Source organism: Nerophis ophidion, linkage group LG09 (genome assembly GCF_033978795.1).
Source record: "Nerophis ophidion isolate RoL-2023_Sa linkage group LG09, RoL_Noph_v1.0, whole genome shotgun sequence".
In the NCBI taxonomy this organism is placed as follows: domain Eukaryota; kingdom Metazoa; phylum Chordata; class Actinopteri; order Syngnathiformes; family Syngnathidae; genus Nerophis; species Nerophis ophidion.
Window position 1 is genome coordinate 52,779,951 of NC_084619.1, and position 16,384 is coordinate 52,796,334.

At 43.9% G+C, this 16,384-nt stretch overlaps 1 protein-coding gene across 1 annotated transcript in view; it reads right to left on the minus strand.

Moving 5' to 3' along the window:
* Positions 1-1,334: 1,334 nt before the first annotated feature.
* srbd1 (S1 RNA binding domain 1) overlaps positions 1,335-16,384 on the minus strand; it is a 97,701-nt gene continuing 82,651 nt past the window's right edge. Inside the window, exons 20-21 of the mRNA XM_061911213.1 lie at positions 12,215-12,399; positions 1,335-3,318 (exon numbers count right to left, since the gene is read on the minus strand). Of these exons, the coding sequence (XP_061767197.1) occupies positions 3,026-3,318; positions 12,215-12,399 (478 nt within the window). The 3' untranslated portion in view covers positions 1,335-3,025. The remainder of the gene's footprint in view (positions 3,319-12,214; positions 12,400-16,384) is intronic.

Consider the following 16,384-nt stretch of genomic DNA (forward strand, 5'->3'; position numbering starts at 1 on the left):
GTGAGTATGCTGGCCATGCAAGAATTGGGATGTTTTCAGCTTCCAGGAATTGAGTACAGATCTTTGCAACATGGGGCCATGCATTGTCATGCTGTAGCATGAGGTGATGGTGAATGGCACAACAATGGGCCTCAGGATCTTGTTATCTCTTTGCATTCAAACCGTCATCATTGCATTCGTTGTCCATAAAAAACGCCTGCCCATACCATAACCCCACACCCATCATGAGCCACTCCATTCACAACATTGACATCAGCAAACCGCTCTCCCACACAACGCCACACACGCTGTCTGCCATCTGCCCTGAATAAAAACCCGCTTTCATCTGTGAAGAGAACACCTCTCTAACATGCCAGACGCCATCCAATGCGAGCTTTTGCCCACCCAAGTCGATTACGACGACGAACTGCAGTTAGATTGAGACCCCAACGAGGACGACGAGCATGCGGATGAGCTTCCCTGAGACTGTTTTTCACAGTTTGTGCAGAAATTATCCGGTTATGCAAACCAATTGTTGCAGCAGCTGTGCGGGTGGCTGGTCTCAAGACGATCATGGAGATGCACCTTCTGGATGTGGAGATCTTGGGCTGGTGTCGTTACATGTGGTCTGTGGCTGTGAGGCCGGTTGTATGTACTGATAAATTTTCTTAAACACCTTTGGAAACGGCTTATGCAAAAGAAATTAACATTTAATTAACGGCCAACAGCTCTGGTGGACATTCCTGTAGTAAACCTGCCAACTGCACTCTTCCACAAAATTTGCAACAACTGTGGCATTGTGCTAGGTTATTAAACTGCACACTTCAGCGTGGCCTTTTATTGTGGAAAGCCTAAGGCACACCTGTGCAATAGTCCTGCTGTCTAATCAACATCTTGATATGCCACACCTGTTAAGTGGGATATATTATCTTGGCAAAGGAGAAATGCTCACTAACAATGTTTGAGAAATAGGTCTTTTGTGTGTATAGTAAAAGTTTTAGATCTTTGAGTTAAACTTATGAAAAATGGGAGAGAAAACAGAAGTGTTGCATTAATATTTTTGTTCAGTGTAACATGAAAACATAAAAATTATGTTGTAACAGAGCTTCCTAATTTCTGTCATTTGGCCGGAAAGTCTTCATGCTTGATGTTGTTCTTGTTTCTTTTTTGATAATGTGTAAAAAATTATACAAATTTAAAATCATATGAAAATGTATTTTTGTAATAAATAAAAAAAATTGACATGTTCAGAAAGTTAAAAGCTCCAGTTTCAAATAATTGGAATGGTCTGTCATTTAGTGCTTTAGGCTTTAGGACTTCAAATGTCACTCAACAGCAGAAAGAAGTGACAAAAAGAGTGTGTAAAATTGCTTTATAATTGATCCTAAGAAGATAATCACAGCAGGTACATGGAACGAGAACACAGTGGCACATTAATGGCAAGTTTGACCTTCTTACACAGGTTCTTTTTTTTAAACAGACCAACATTCTTGGGTGCTAATTATACAAAGAATTGGAGTGGAGGAAACACACGAGGTTGTTAAATAATTTCATTTTTTTTCTTAGTTTTATTTTCTTATCACAAACAAGTACAGAAACCTCAGATTAGGAAACGAAAGCACTCATTTTACTGCTAATAAGACAATGTAAAAATTAGCTGACTTAACATCAAATTGAATTTGAGTATTAGCGGTGCTTCTTTTCTAACTATTGGAAAAATCGCCAAACTAAAGGCCAGTGATTTCTACAAGTCGCGATAATTTTTAAACCATATTGGCTTGATACACTCAACGACACATAAATAACAAATCTCGTATTGGGATCTTATCCTCCTAAGCCTTACGGATGTGGCAGCAGATCCGCCTGTACTCTGGAAAAAGCATTGATCAGATCGTCAGTGTGGTGTTTGTTATTACTGGATGTGGCCAGCCTTTAGAAGTTATATAGCATGTTTCTTTTTTCACGGGCAGGTGGTAAATCTCTTAGAGAGGATGAACCTGAAAGCTTTTTGGATGCTAAAAGATGCATATAACCGACAACAAATAGTTAAGCGTTTACTTAGAAAGGCACATCTGAGGTCACTCTATCACAAAAACCTGAAATTTGCAGATCAGATGAGAAGTGAGAGCCACAAACATAGTCCTGCCGTCAAGCTGCTTCTTATTGCTCGTCTGTGTTTGAGTGGAACACAAAGGGGCAATGAAAGCAGGCTGCCAGATTGCTTGTCCCGTCCGTGCCCTCATGTCTAGAAGAGGGATGGAAAATAAGGAAGGATACAAAGAAACGCTGCATGCACAGGTCTCAATACTTTGATCAGGGGTGTGCAGGGAAATGTTGACAAAGGTTAGCATCAAAACAGAATGAGGCATGCAGATGGGAAAATGTAATCCTCTCTGAAAGAGAAAAGACTGAGCAAATAGTGGCAATATTATGCAAGTCCAGCTTTGACCGATAATCTGAACGCAAAGTGCCACATGTGATTACGCTTGATCAAATATTTCTCTGTGTTTGTGCGTCTAGAATGTATTCTATTTGTAGCCCAAGGGGATGCGGCGGCCCTTACAATGATTAGGTATTCTGCATTCAGTATCAAGTTCAGCACAGGGGACCGTCGCTTTCTCAGAACCACATTACGTTTTTGTATCTCGTATTTACTGCAGCTTTTATAAAAACAAACAAATGAGATAATGTGGATGGGGAGCCTGGGATTAATTTTGAAGCAGCCGATTAGCATGTGTGTCCTGGGATAATTATGTCTGGGACAATGCCTAAAAAGCCTCCAGGCTTTGCTGTAGTCTAGAAAATAAACGTATGCTCTCCTCCTCCTATCCCTAATTCTGACCTCCACCCGTTCCCCTGGCAGCGGCCCGCTGTGAGTCTCTTCAAGTCTTCATGTTGGTTTATTTTCTTCCATGGCTGTTCCATCCTTGAGTCATTGCTTTACGACAATTGGAAAAAAAAAAAGCAGCGTGAAAGACGGAGTCCAAATAAGAGTCTCTTATTTAAAAGAAGAATGAACGCTTCAATAAAACTAATTAAGTGCTAATCACTGCAGAACCCTGATCAGGTCCAGGCCGATGCGTCCCCGCTTGGCGTCCACATTTAACACCCGGACCTCCACCTTCTCCCCAGGTCCCAAGGCAAGGCTGCGGCGTCGCTGGCTAATGGGTAGCTTATCCAAAGTAATGTTGCTCTTATGGATGAGACCGTCGCGGCCAACGCCGATGTCTACGAAAGCCCCAAATAGACACGTGTTGTCCACCCGGCCTGTCAGGACTGTGCCCACCTTTAGGTCATGAATGGATACGACACCTCGCTTAAAGTCCTCCTGCCCAAAATCTGTAGATGGCAAAAAGAGAAGATGAAAATTTGAAATCAAATCAGCTTAATTGTTTTTTGGGGAGGCAAGGGACATTGAGGGCGCAAGGCCGACATAACAAACGGTGTTACATTTCGGGAAGTAACCAAATACTCGCCTCCACATACTTCCCCATTTCTCAGCATCCTGTTCCAAACTTTTTTCCATGCAGCTTGATCATGAGATATCTTTTTTCCCCTATTTGTAGTTTTAAAACAAAGGAGGACATAGTCGGGCCCAATAATGCTAACAACAGCACGTTTTCGTCTGGGCCCATCTGTTTACTCAGCTGAGCATGACTCGCGGGCCAAGTGCGGTCCTCTGCAACCCAAGATATTTGATGTGCATTCCTTAATTTTTGCACGGATACATTTGGTGGGTTCCCACATGAGACCATGAGAAAAGAAGCGCTGGTAAAAAAGGTGTGGAAAGGATTTTACTTTTAAGTGACTTGTTTGGAAGAGTGACGTCCATTGTTTTCAAACCGATATTCATTATTCAGGGACAAGTTATTCGGTTAAATGCACATTATACAGAGAGATGACATGTCACTTAAAGGGCCTGCTTGCAACTTGCGACAAGTTACATATTTTAAACCAAAAACTATAACAAGAAAACCCTCACTAGTTTATGTTACTGTGGTTTAACAGAAGATTTTTTCCATGTCTATATTTTTTCATAATTAAATAATTATGAAACTAACAATTTGCAGTCACGTTGTTACATTCAATGATGGCCAATGTTGGTAGATAAACTTTGCCAAATCTGAAATATATGCTGACCACACACAAAGCTAATTCTTGTGTGTCACGTATGAGAGTAGTTTACGTCATTAAAGGCAAAAAGCCGGAAGAGGGGGGAAATATAATGTGCACTCCAGACATAAAGTTTGCAAACAGTCTCTTTAAATGTGACACATTTTCATCAATGTGATATAGTAATAATGATGGTTCTGCATGTTTATTTAATGATGTGAATCATGTATCTATTGTAATTGTTAATAGGGCTTGAAAGTGTGATGTGGGAAAGCATTGCATAGCGAGTTTTGCTGGAATCCAAATCGCTGATTTACATGGCTGAATGCAAAACTCTGTGCTTAATTTTTGTCTTTTCTTTCTTTAACAAGTTCAGACATGGCGCAAACGTGCAAAATCACTAACTGCCACAATCTTTGACATGATTGTTTCAGGAAAAAAGGGATCTGGAGAGTTTTTTGTCATTTCCAGCATGAAAGCAAAGCCCAAGGAAGTAACAAAATACTAAGAAAGTGACGACAAATAACCTGGATAGCAGCCATGAGAGGATCAAATATCAGTTTTAAAGACATCACCTGGTATGTATTGGTGTGTTCACGTCATTTTTACACTGGTAGGTTTGAATCTGGATGCTGTGGGGCTGTCTTGGTTGACAAGACTCTGCAACATCGCGTGGACATCGGGGGCGGTACCTGTGGATTGGCAGACCGGGGTGGTGGTTCTTCTCTTTAAGCAGGGGAACCTGAGGGTGTGTTCCAACTGTCGTGGGATCACCTTCCTCAGCCTTCCCGGTAAGGTCTATTCAGGTGTACTGGAGAGGAGGCTACGCCGGATAGTCAAACCTCAGATTCAGGAGGAACAGTGTGGTTTTCGTCCTGGTCGTGGAACTGTGGACCAGCTCTATACTCTCCTTGAGGGTGCATGGGAGTGTGCCCAACCAGTCTACATGTGCTTTGTGGACTTAGATAAGGCATTCGACCGTGTACCCCGGGAAGTCCTGTGGGAAGTGCTCAGAGAGTATGGGGTAACGGACTGTCTAATAGTGGCGGTCCGCTCACTGTATAATCAGTGTCAGAGCTTGGTCCGCATTGCCGGCAGTAAGTCGGATCGGTTTCCAGTGAGGGTTGGACTCCGCCAAGGCTGCCCTTTGTCACCGATTCTGTTCATAACTTTTATGGACAAAATTTCTAGGTTCAGTCAGGGCGTTCAGGGTATCTGGTTTGGTGGCTGCAGGATTAGATCTCTGCTATTTGCAGATGATGTGGTCCTGATGGCTTCATCTGGCCAAGATCTTCAGCTCTCACTGGATCGGTTCATAGCCGAGTGTGAAGCGACTGGGATGAGAATCAGCACCTCCAAGTCCGAGTCCATGGTTCTCGCCCGGAAAAGGATAGAGTGCCATCTACGGGTTGGGGAGGAGACCCTTCCCCAAGTGGAGGAGTTGAAGTACCTCGGAGTCTTGTTCACGAGTGGGGAAAGAGTAGATTGTGAGATCGATAGGCGGATCGGTGCGGCGTATTCAGTAATGCGGACACTGTATCGATCCGTTGTGGTGAAGAAGGAGCTGAGCCGGAAGACAAAGCTCTCAATTTACCGGTCGATCTACGTTCCACTCTGGCGTTGCCGGCAGTGAGAGGCGACGGGCTGGGGTGGCAATTCTTGTTTCCCCCCGGCTCAAAGCCTGTACGTTGGAGTTCAACCCGGTGGACGAAAGGGTAGCCTCCCTCCGCCTTCGGGTGGGGGGACGGGTCCTGACTGTTGTTTGTGCTTATGCACCAAACAGCAGTTCAGAGTACCCACCCTTTTTGGGAACACTCGAGGGAGTACTGGAAAGTGCCCCCCCGGGTGATTCCCTTGTCCTACTGGGAGACTTCAACGCTCACGTTGGCAACGACAGTGAAACCTGGAGAGGCGTGATTGGGAAGAATGGCCGCCCAGATCTGAACCCGAGTGGTGTTTTGTTATTGGACTTTTGTGCTCGTCACAGTTTGTCCATAACAAACACCATGTTCAAACATAAGGGTGTCCATATGTGCACTTGGCACCAGGACACCCTAGGCCGCAGTTCCATGATCGACTTTGTAGTTGTGTCATCGGATTTGCGGCCTCATGTTTTGGACACTCGGGTAAAGAGAGGGGCGGAGCTTTCTACCGATCACCACCTGGTGGTGAGTTGGCTGCGATGGTGGGGTAGGATGCCGGACAGACCTGGGAGGCCCAAACGCATTGTGAGGGTATGCTGGGAACGTCTGGCAGAGTCTCCTGTCAGACAAAGTTTCAATTCCCACCTCCGGAAGAACTTTGAACATGTCACGAGGGAGGTGCTGGACATTGAGTCCGAGTGGACCATGTTCCGCACCTCTATTGTTGAGGCGGAAGATCGGAGCTGTGGCCGCAAGGTAGTTGGTGCCTGTTGGGGCGGCAATCCTAAAACCCCTTGGTGGACACCAGCGGTGAGGGATGCCTTCAAGCTGAAGAAGGAGTCCTATCGGGTCCTTTTGGCTCATAGGACTCCGGAGGCAGTGGACAGGTACCGACAGGCCAAGCGGTGTGCAGCTTCAGCCGTCGCGGAGGCAAAAACTCGGACATGGGAGGAGTTCGGGGAAGCCATGGAAAACGACTTCCGGACGGCTTCGAAGCGATTCTGGACCACCGTCCGCCGCCTCAGGAAGGGGAAGCAGTGCACTATCAACACCGTGTATGGTGCGGATGGTGTTCTGCTGACCTCAACTGCGGATGTTGTGGATAGGTGGAAGGAATACTTCGAAGACCTCCTCAATCCCACCAACACGTCTTCCTATGAGGAAGCAGTGCCTGGGGAATCTGTGGTGGACTCTCCTATTTCTGGGGCTGAGGTCGCTGAGGTAGTTAAAAAGCTCCTCGGTGGAAAGGCCCCAGGGGTGGACGAGATCCGCCCGGAGTTCCTTAAGGCTCTGGATGCTGTGGGGCTGTCTTGGTTGACAAGCCTTTGCAGCATCGCGTGGACATCGGGGGCGGTACCTCTGGATTGGCAGACCGGTGTGGTGGTTCCTCTCTTTAAGAAGGGGGACCGGAGGGTGTGTTCCAACTATCGTGGGATCACACTCCTCAGCCTTTCTCGGTAAGGTTTATTCCGGTGTACTGGTGAGGAGGCTACGTCGGATAGTCGAACCTCGGATTCAGGAGGAACAGTGTGGTTTTCGTCCTGGTCGTGGAACTGTGGACCAGCTCTATACTCTCGGCAGGGTTCTTGAGTGTGCATGGGAGTTTGCCCAACCAGTCTACATGTGCTTTGTGGACTTGGAGAAGGCATTTGACCGTGTCCCTCGGGAAGTCCTGTGGGGAGTGCTCAGAGCGTATGGGGTATCGGACTGTCTTATTGTGGCGGTCCGTTCCCTGTACGATCAGTGCCAGAGCTTGGTCCGCATTGCCGGCAGTAAGTCGAACACATTTACAGTGAAGGTTGGAGTCCGCCAAGGCTGTCCTTTGTCACCGATTCTGTTCATAACTTTTATGGACAGAATTTCTAGGCGCAGTCAAGGCGTTGAGGGGTTCCGGTTTGGTAGCCGCAGGATTAGGTCTCTGCTTTTTGCAGATGATGTGGTCCTGATGGCTTCATCTGACCGGGATCTTCAGCTCTCGCTGGATCGGTTCGCAGAAGAGTGTGAAGCGACCGGAATGAGAATCAGCACCTCCAAGTCCGAGTCCATGGTTCTCGCCCGGAAAAGGGTGGAATGCCATCTCCGGGTTGGGGAGGAGACCCTGCCCCAAGTGGAGGAGTTCAAGTACCTAGGAGTCTTGTTCACGAGTGGGGGAAGAGTGGATCGTGATATCGACAGGCGGATCGGTGCGCCGTCTTCAGTAATGCGCACGTTGTATCGATCCGTTGTGGTGAGGAAGGAGCTGAGCCGGAAGGCAAAGCTCTCAATTTACCGGTCGATCTACGTTCCCATCCTCACCTATGGTCATGAGCTTTGGGTCATGACCGAAAGGATAAGATCACGGGTACAAGCGGCCGAAATGAGTTTCCTCTGCTGTGTGGCGGGGCTCTCCCTTAGAGATAGGGTGAGAAGCTCTGCCATCCGGGAGGAGCTCAAAGTAAAGCCGCTGCTCCTTCACATCGAGAGGAGCCAGATGAGGTGGTTCGGGCATCTGGTCAGGATGCCACCCAAACGCCTCCTTAGGGAGATGTTTCGGGCACGTCCGACCGGTAGGAGGCCACGGGGCAGACTCAGGACACATTGGGAAGACTATGTCTCCCAGCTGGCCTGGGAACGCCTCAGGATCCCCCGGGAGGAGCTGGACGAAGTGGCTGGGGAGAGGGAAGTCTGGGCTTCCCTTTTAGGATGCTGCCCCCGCGACCCGACCTCGGATAAGCGGAAGAAGATGGATGGATGGATGGATGGTTTGAATCAAAAAATTTTTTATTCTGTTCCATAACTAGCATGTAGTCGGATGTTAGTAATAATGTTTTTGTTTTGTTTTTTTTCCGGGGGAAATCAAAGGCTGGACACCCTCACTCCATCTCAAACATATAATAGATGGAAGCTGTAGGGTATACCCATCTGAATGGAGGACAACGAGCCTTAACAGACTTGGCGTTCTGAAATTGTTCACCGGTATAAAAACTGACTACATTGACAAATATATATACTTTTTGAGGTTCGACAATGGCCCGAGCTTAATCTAATCTCTTGTCCATTGGACGTGCTCATATGGATTAATTCCACCAGTTTTATTTATTTTTTCGAGGTAACGAGCTTTTGGAAAAGGGTATACAGTTTGTCTCGGTGCAGTCCCTTGTTTTTCTTTTGGTACGATTCATTTTAACAGTTTGTTTCTCTGTTTTTATGATACATTAAACATGTTTCTTATTGAAGAACAATTTTGGCATTAAATAAGGTAGTTAACCTACAAGACAACTTATTTTTTAGTAGTAAATAAGCAAACAAAGGCTCCTAGTTTGGCTGCTGACATGCAGAAACATATTGTGTCATTTCACATTCTGTTATTGTGTCAAAAATTATGAGGGACAAGCGGTATAAAATTGATTATTAATCTATTTATTCATGTTTCATTTACACTTTTGTTAAAATGTAATAATCACTCATTCTGTTGTTTGGATACTTTACACAAGTTTTGGGTGATACTACCAATTTGAGTAAAGCTTTGATACTAATTAGTTACTGTTTCATACATTGGTCATATTTAAAAGTCCTCACGCAACTCTTAAATTTTTGAACATTATAAAAATTTAAAAAAGGAAAAATAATTTGTGATAAAAAAAATAATCTGTGTAATCATTATGGTATCGACTAGAAACAGCTCTTGTATGTGACATCGTTACAATCGATATTTGTGTAGACCCACACTTTTGTTCACACTTACAAGCGATACCTTGCTGTTAGTGGTGAGCTTTTGTTTACTCCTACTGTGTGTAATGAAACATGTTTAGCTTGTCCTCGTCCTGGCGCAATGATAATTGTAAGAAACAGTTCGTCATCATGAAGGCAGTGATAAGTGATTTAGAAGTAGCTACAGACGTTAGCCGCTAGATCGCCATAAGCGAGCTAAGATTTAAAAGCACTGCCAGCAGAGCAGTGATTCAGTGTTTATAGCTCCACATTTGTCTCAACAATGGCGGCCGCTTACTCAAATCACGTGCTCATATGGATCAATTCCACAATTTTAACTCATTTTTTCGAGATAGCGAGCATAAAAATATGTTACAAATTGTCCAGGTGCGGCCCCTTGATTTTTATTTTATTTTGTACTACCCATTTTAATTAAGATTGTTTCTCTGTCACATTACTGCGGGTAAAGTACAGCCATGTAAACAAAACCTACGTCAGGAAAAAATGGCTACCCGGCACCCACAATTCATTGCAAAATTCTGTGCCCTTTTGAGCCCTTTAGAAGCTGTATTTTTTTTATATTTACTAGATTAGGGGTCTGCAACCCATGGCCCAGGAGCCACATGTGGCTCTTTTGCCACTTGGGAGGAATTTTCCCTCTAATTTTTCATGTGAGCAAACGCCAAAACTCCTCGAGCATTCAGTTGCGCACATGTGAGCGACAGCTGACGTGCAAACTGTTATGCGCTCATCTTTTTTTCAATTTTGTGCGCGGCCTAGATTTGCCGTGCGCAGAGGATGCAAACGTTGCTTGGGAGTGAGAAAAGTTATCATTTTTAAAAGGAGTTCCGTGATTTCCGACGGTCTGTAACCCTGTGAACGTGAGGTGCAAGGAAGGCAAGTCAAGGAGACTGGAAACCTGTGTGTTCAGTTCACCTTCTTGAGTGAGCAACCCCTTGGGTGAGCTAACCATGAATACTTGCCAAAAGCGAAAAGGAAAAACCATTGTATTTCACATAAACAAATTGCTTTTCCTGAAATAAAAAATAGAAAAGATGAAAACTTTTACAAGTTTAAAAGCTGTGTTAGGTTTTGTGGCTCTATACTATTTTTCTTCAGTGGAAGAGGTGGCAAAATGCCTCTTTTGACAGTAAAGGTTGCAGACCTCTGTACTAGATGTACATAAAGTTCACACGTACAGTTGTTGCAACCACAACAACATCAGTAACTTTTTGTTTGCAAGATTCAGTGGTCTTTTCAAGGTGTCTACTAGAGATGCGCGGATAGGCAATTATATAATCCGCAACCGCATCACCAAAGTCGTCATCCACCCGCCGTCCACCCGAACCAACATTTTAATTGATCCGCATCCGCCCGCCACACGCCCGCTTTTATGTGTCAGAGGTCGGCCACCTTTAACTCTCACAAAGCTATTTAAACCCGTTTCACAGAGTAATGAAGACAATTGGAGCCGCTAACGTACTTGCGAACATCCAATTGGCAATTGGCGTTCATCCTGATGGCAAGAATATGGGCGTGCTGTGAAGCTATTGCCTTTCACACCTTCAACAACATGTACATACCGATTGTTAGTCCGGCAACATGTGTGCAGCTTCCACAATTCCACGTACAAGGTTGAAAGGCATGCTGGGTGATAAAGAGTACACTGATGGTTGTGATGCAAACAACTTTAACACTTACTAATATGCGCCACGCTGTGAAGCCACACCCAACAAGCTTGACAAACACATTTCAGGAGAACATCCTCACAGTAACACAACATAAACGCAACACAACAAATACCCAGAATCCTTTGTATCTGTGACACTACCTGAATATATTTTACACCCCTGCGCCCCCGACTCCGCCCACCTTACCAAAGCACGGGGGGTGGGGAGGGGGGGGGGGGGGGTGTTGCAAACAAGATGATGTCCACTAAGAGAGTTAAAATTGTTTATATCACAACCATTAGTGTACTCTGTGTTACCCAGTATGCCTTGCAGTCGTGTGCGTGTTGCCGCGGAAGCCACACACAACATGATGCTGGACTGACAAGCAGATCATACATGTTGTTGAAGTCGACAAAGTCAATGGCTTCATAGCACGCCCTAATACTTATTATCTGGGTGACTGCCGGCAGTCATTTTAGAGAATATTAGCGTCTCCTATTGTCTTCTTCGCTTTATGACACGGGTCTTAAATGGCTCTTTGAATGGCAAAGGATACCAATCCAGTATCATGTATATCAAATATTTCCAGATGGTTCAACCGCCACCCGCCCGAATCTAATTAAAATAAATTTTTTCGTCATGTCACCCGCCCGACCCGCGGTTTATCTGCGGACTCCGCGGATGAGACCGCAAACCGCGCATCTCTAGTTTTTACTAATATAGCCAGCTAAATGCTATGTGATATTATGTGCATTGTATATTGACATACAACACTATTATTATGATCAGCCAAAGACAAAACAGGACAGCTTTAGGAAACGTTTGCTGTTAGCTTCCTAATGCAAAGCTATGGTTACACTTTTCACTGTAAACACGGTGTTTGACAAAATAAATATGGCAAAATGTTTGTTGCCTTAATTATAACAAATGCATCTGGAATTTAAAACACAATGACAAACTAAGTTTAAAATGGTAAAGGCACGTTAAACCATAAGAGTACATCATCTTGTTTGCATCATCGCCAAATCTAAAGACATTACTAAGATAACTAAATATATTGTTTTAATACCATGCTAAAAGTTTGTTTTTTGAAGATGTTTGTGTGGCAAAAGGACATACCTTGGCGAATGTCAAACCCAGGGGGCTGCGTGAAGCCGTCAATGATGAGCTGGAGGGTCTCAGGTGTGGTGCCCAGCGTTTTGGACAGCTCTTCCACGCTGCTGGAGCCAACTTTACTGTTTACACACTGTTTGAGCTCAGCACTTCCGATGTGGTTAGCACTGCCACCAATGAGGCAAAGAAACCTGGAGAAGAGGGGTACAGAATCGTTTTTTTTCTATGAATTGAGAATGCACACTGGGCCTGTTCAATAGTGAACCAGCAGCTGATTTAACGACTGATGTGTAGTTAGCACAAGGATTGCATGAGGAGTGACTGAAAGGCAACACAATGATATATGAATATATTTATTGCCTACTGTCAGACTTCAAGAGAAACACAAGCCACAACAAAGCGAAATAATACTCACCGACATTGAAGGCTAAGTTATGTAGCTAGTAGCTACTTTAATGATGCTGAAGAAAATTCTAGAGGTCAGAATATGACACTTCTTACAGGTCCTAAGAGGCAACAGGAACACTATATTGCCAAAAGTATATGGCCACCCATCCAAATGATCAGAATCGGGTGTCCTAATCACTTGGCCCGGCCACAGGTGTATAAAATCACGCACTTAGGCATGGAGACTGTTACTACAAACATTTGTGAAAGAAGAGGCCGCTCTCAGGAGCTCAGTGATTTCCAGCATGAAACTTTCATAGGATGCCACCTGCGCAACAAATCCTGTCATGAAATGTTCTCGCTCCTAAATAGTCCAAAGTCGACAGCCGGCTTTATTATAAGAAAATGGAAAAGTTTTGGAACAACAGCAACCTCAGTCATTAAGTAGAAGGCCACGTAAACTGACAAGAGAGGGGTCAGTGAACGCTGAAGCGCATAGTGCAAAGTCGGTGACTATATACACAGTCCCTTGCTACAGAGCTCCAAACTTCATGTGACCTTCCAATTGGCCCACGTACAGTACGCAGAGAGCTTCATGGAATGGGTGTCCATAGCCGAACAGCTGCATCTAAGCCATACATCACCAAGTCCAATGCAAAGCGTCGGATGCAGTGGTGTAAAGCACTGAGACCCAGGCCTTCTCGACCAACATCAGTGTGTTACATCACCAATGCGCTTTTGGAAGAATGATCGAGAATTCCTATAAACCTTGTGGACAGCCTTACCGGGAGAGCTGAAGATGTGGACCGACATCATATTGAACCCTACGGGTTAGGAATGGGATGGCACTTCAAGTTCATATGTGAGTCAAGAAAGGTGGTCAAATACTTTTGGCAAAATAGTGTATGTTCAAAAAAACCACAGTGTAAAAAATGTGTTGTGAAGTGCCCTACTAAAATGTAACGGGTACATGTACAGAAATTACAAAAATAGTACTGTCAGGACTAGGGTTGTCTCTATACCAATACTTTGGTACCGGTGCTAAAATGTATATTGATACTTTGATACTTTTCAAAACAAAAGGAGACAACAAGAAATGTCATTATTTACTTCTTTTTTAGAGAAATTTTACAATACATTAAACATATGTTTCTTATTGCATTGAAAGAAAAAAATTGTTGGAATTAAAATTAAAAGACATTAAACACACTGGGCTTTTCTTATTGCACTCAAATAATTTACAAGTGTATATATTACATATAGCCTGCCATAATCTAGGATTAGGATAGAACAGAATAGAAAGCTTTATTTACATTGTATTAGATGTTTCATGATTCATGGTTGCCAATTTTGATCCGTGGTTTAATACAAATTAAAAAATTCGTAAATACTAAAAACAATACTAAGTCTCATGGCCGGCTCTACACAGGGGCAAGAGGTGGCGGAGCCCCCTTAAATAAATGTCTTGCCCCCTCAAATCAAAATTTGAGAAAGCAAATTTTAATAAACTCACACAATTACTACATTACAAGTTGACAAAATTATCTGCACTAGCCGAAAAATCCGCCGAAAAAGGGACACACACGATATAGTAGTGTCGGCTTCCCTCTCATCTCTCCCTCCGCTGTGCGTGTATTCAACATTCCACAGGCTGCGCAGCAGACACACACCCGCACACACCCCTCAGCCCTCAGTAAAAATCCAATCACTGTTGCAGTATGAAAGTAAAAGAAAAGGAAAAGTTGTCTACATTTCTCATATACTTGTTAAGATGGGTGTATTTGTGTAGTCTTATCTGTCATAAACACGTTTATCGTCGTGGACTTTCGGTGCTACGGAGTTCCTTTTTTTTTTTTTTTTACAACTTCACGAGAGCAGTGACAGCGGAGGCTCTGAGCAGCAGTGGTTTGGAAGGCAGAGAGCCTCTACTGTCCCTGTAACAAGCTACAAGTCATTTATGATGCTGTTAATGAGGGTAAAATCCTACTTAGCAGTCAGGGGCGTCGCCAGACATATTTCAGTGGGGCACGTGCCCCACTGTTGATCTGCAGTGCCCCAGTAAAAATTTCACCAATAAAAAAAAAAAACGCTTCAGAGTTTTAAGTCTACATAACATAGACAACAGCGCACATACTACTTAGTATGGTAATTGATTGCTACTGTATTCACTCCACTAACAATTAGCACATGGCTAATTAATATGGTAATTTATTCATGTGTGGATCGAGACTTGGTTGAGAGAGACAGAGAGAGAGAGAGAGAGAGAGAGAGAGAGAGAGAGAGAGAGAGAGAGAGAGAGAGAGAGAGAGAGAGAGAGGCTGCGAATCACTGCGTGAGGCAGGTAACGTTAGTCAACAACAATTTGTTAATTACATTATTTTGATTTGACTCAAACTTTAACTCCTAGATGGATATCAGAAAGTTATTCGGCCGCAGCAGAGAAGAAGCGAGGAATGAGAGATGTAAGTGAAGTCCTAGCTAGCTAGGCAACATTATTGTCTTAAGTTGATGCTAAGTTAGCTAATGTTATTCTTTGTATCAAGACAAACATATTCATTGGCTGTACGAGCTGTCGGGAGAATTTCCAATGAACATGAAACATAATGTTGGTTATTGTCTGCTGGTTCTGCATCAATGAGGATTTGGAGACAGCATGTGTGAGTTGAGTGCTTTTTCCATATCATCAAGTCCATCCATCCATCTTCTTCCGCTTATCCGAGGTCGGGTCGCGGGGGCAACAACCTAAGCAGGGAAACCCAGACTTCCTTTTCCCCAGCCACTTCGTCCAGCTCTTCCCGGGGGATCCCGAGGCGTTCCCAGGCCAGCCGGGAGACATAGTCTTCCCAACGTGTCCTGGGTCTTCCCCGTGGCCTCCTACCGGTTGGACGTGCCCTAAACACCTCCCTAGGGAGGCGTTCGGGTGGCATCCTGACCAGATGCCCGAACCACCTCATCTGGCTCCTCTCGATGTGAAGGAGCAGCGGCTTTACTTTGAGTTCCTCCCGGATGGCAGAGCTTTTCATATCAAGTCGTGAGCCAATTTTTAAATCATTCAAGTTTATTTCACAGAAAAATAGCACAGTAGAGTTGTCTTGTTAATCGGTGCGACTTTGACTAAAATAATCTTGTTTTGTTAACAGAAAAATGGCTACAGCTAAAGCATCTGATTTTGTTTCCAGAAAAAATAGTAACATTCCTGTATTTGTTTTCAGAAAGATGGCTAAAAATATCGGGTTTTGTTGCCCCATTTAGATTTTTTTTAAATATATTTCCATGTCTGTCCTGAGTCCTCCTCCAACTTGTTAGTCAGTTTGCCTTTTGCTAAAATACTCACTAACAGTCACTTGAAAAAAGGCTAAAATAATCTGGTTTTGTTGCCACAATTTGATTTTTTTCTCCCTAAACTTCTTTTTTTTCATTCACACATCTGACTGAAAATGACACACAATCCACTTTTATGTCACGACCCAGCAGTTGGGAACCACTGGTCAACTGTATAACAGTTACTGTAATATTTCCATGTCTGTCCACAGTGACTGACCACTTTGCAAAAATGAAAATGAGACGTTACAGTTTACTTCTCAGAAAATGATTCCCTGAACAGACACACAACAGTTGTTCATTTATTCTACTACTGTGGCTTTATTGTTTTGTGTATATTTTACAGTTTTGTGTATCTGAAATAGGATTAGCCACATTGCCATAAATGGAAATTAAATAATATAAAAGAACCCAGAGATGTAGGGGTGCTTTATTTTTTGTTTTACTTTTGTAGATGTTAAATTTGCA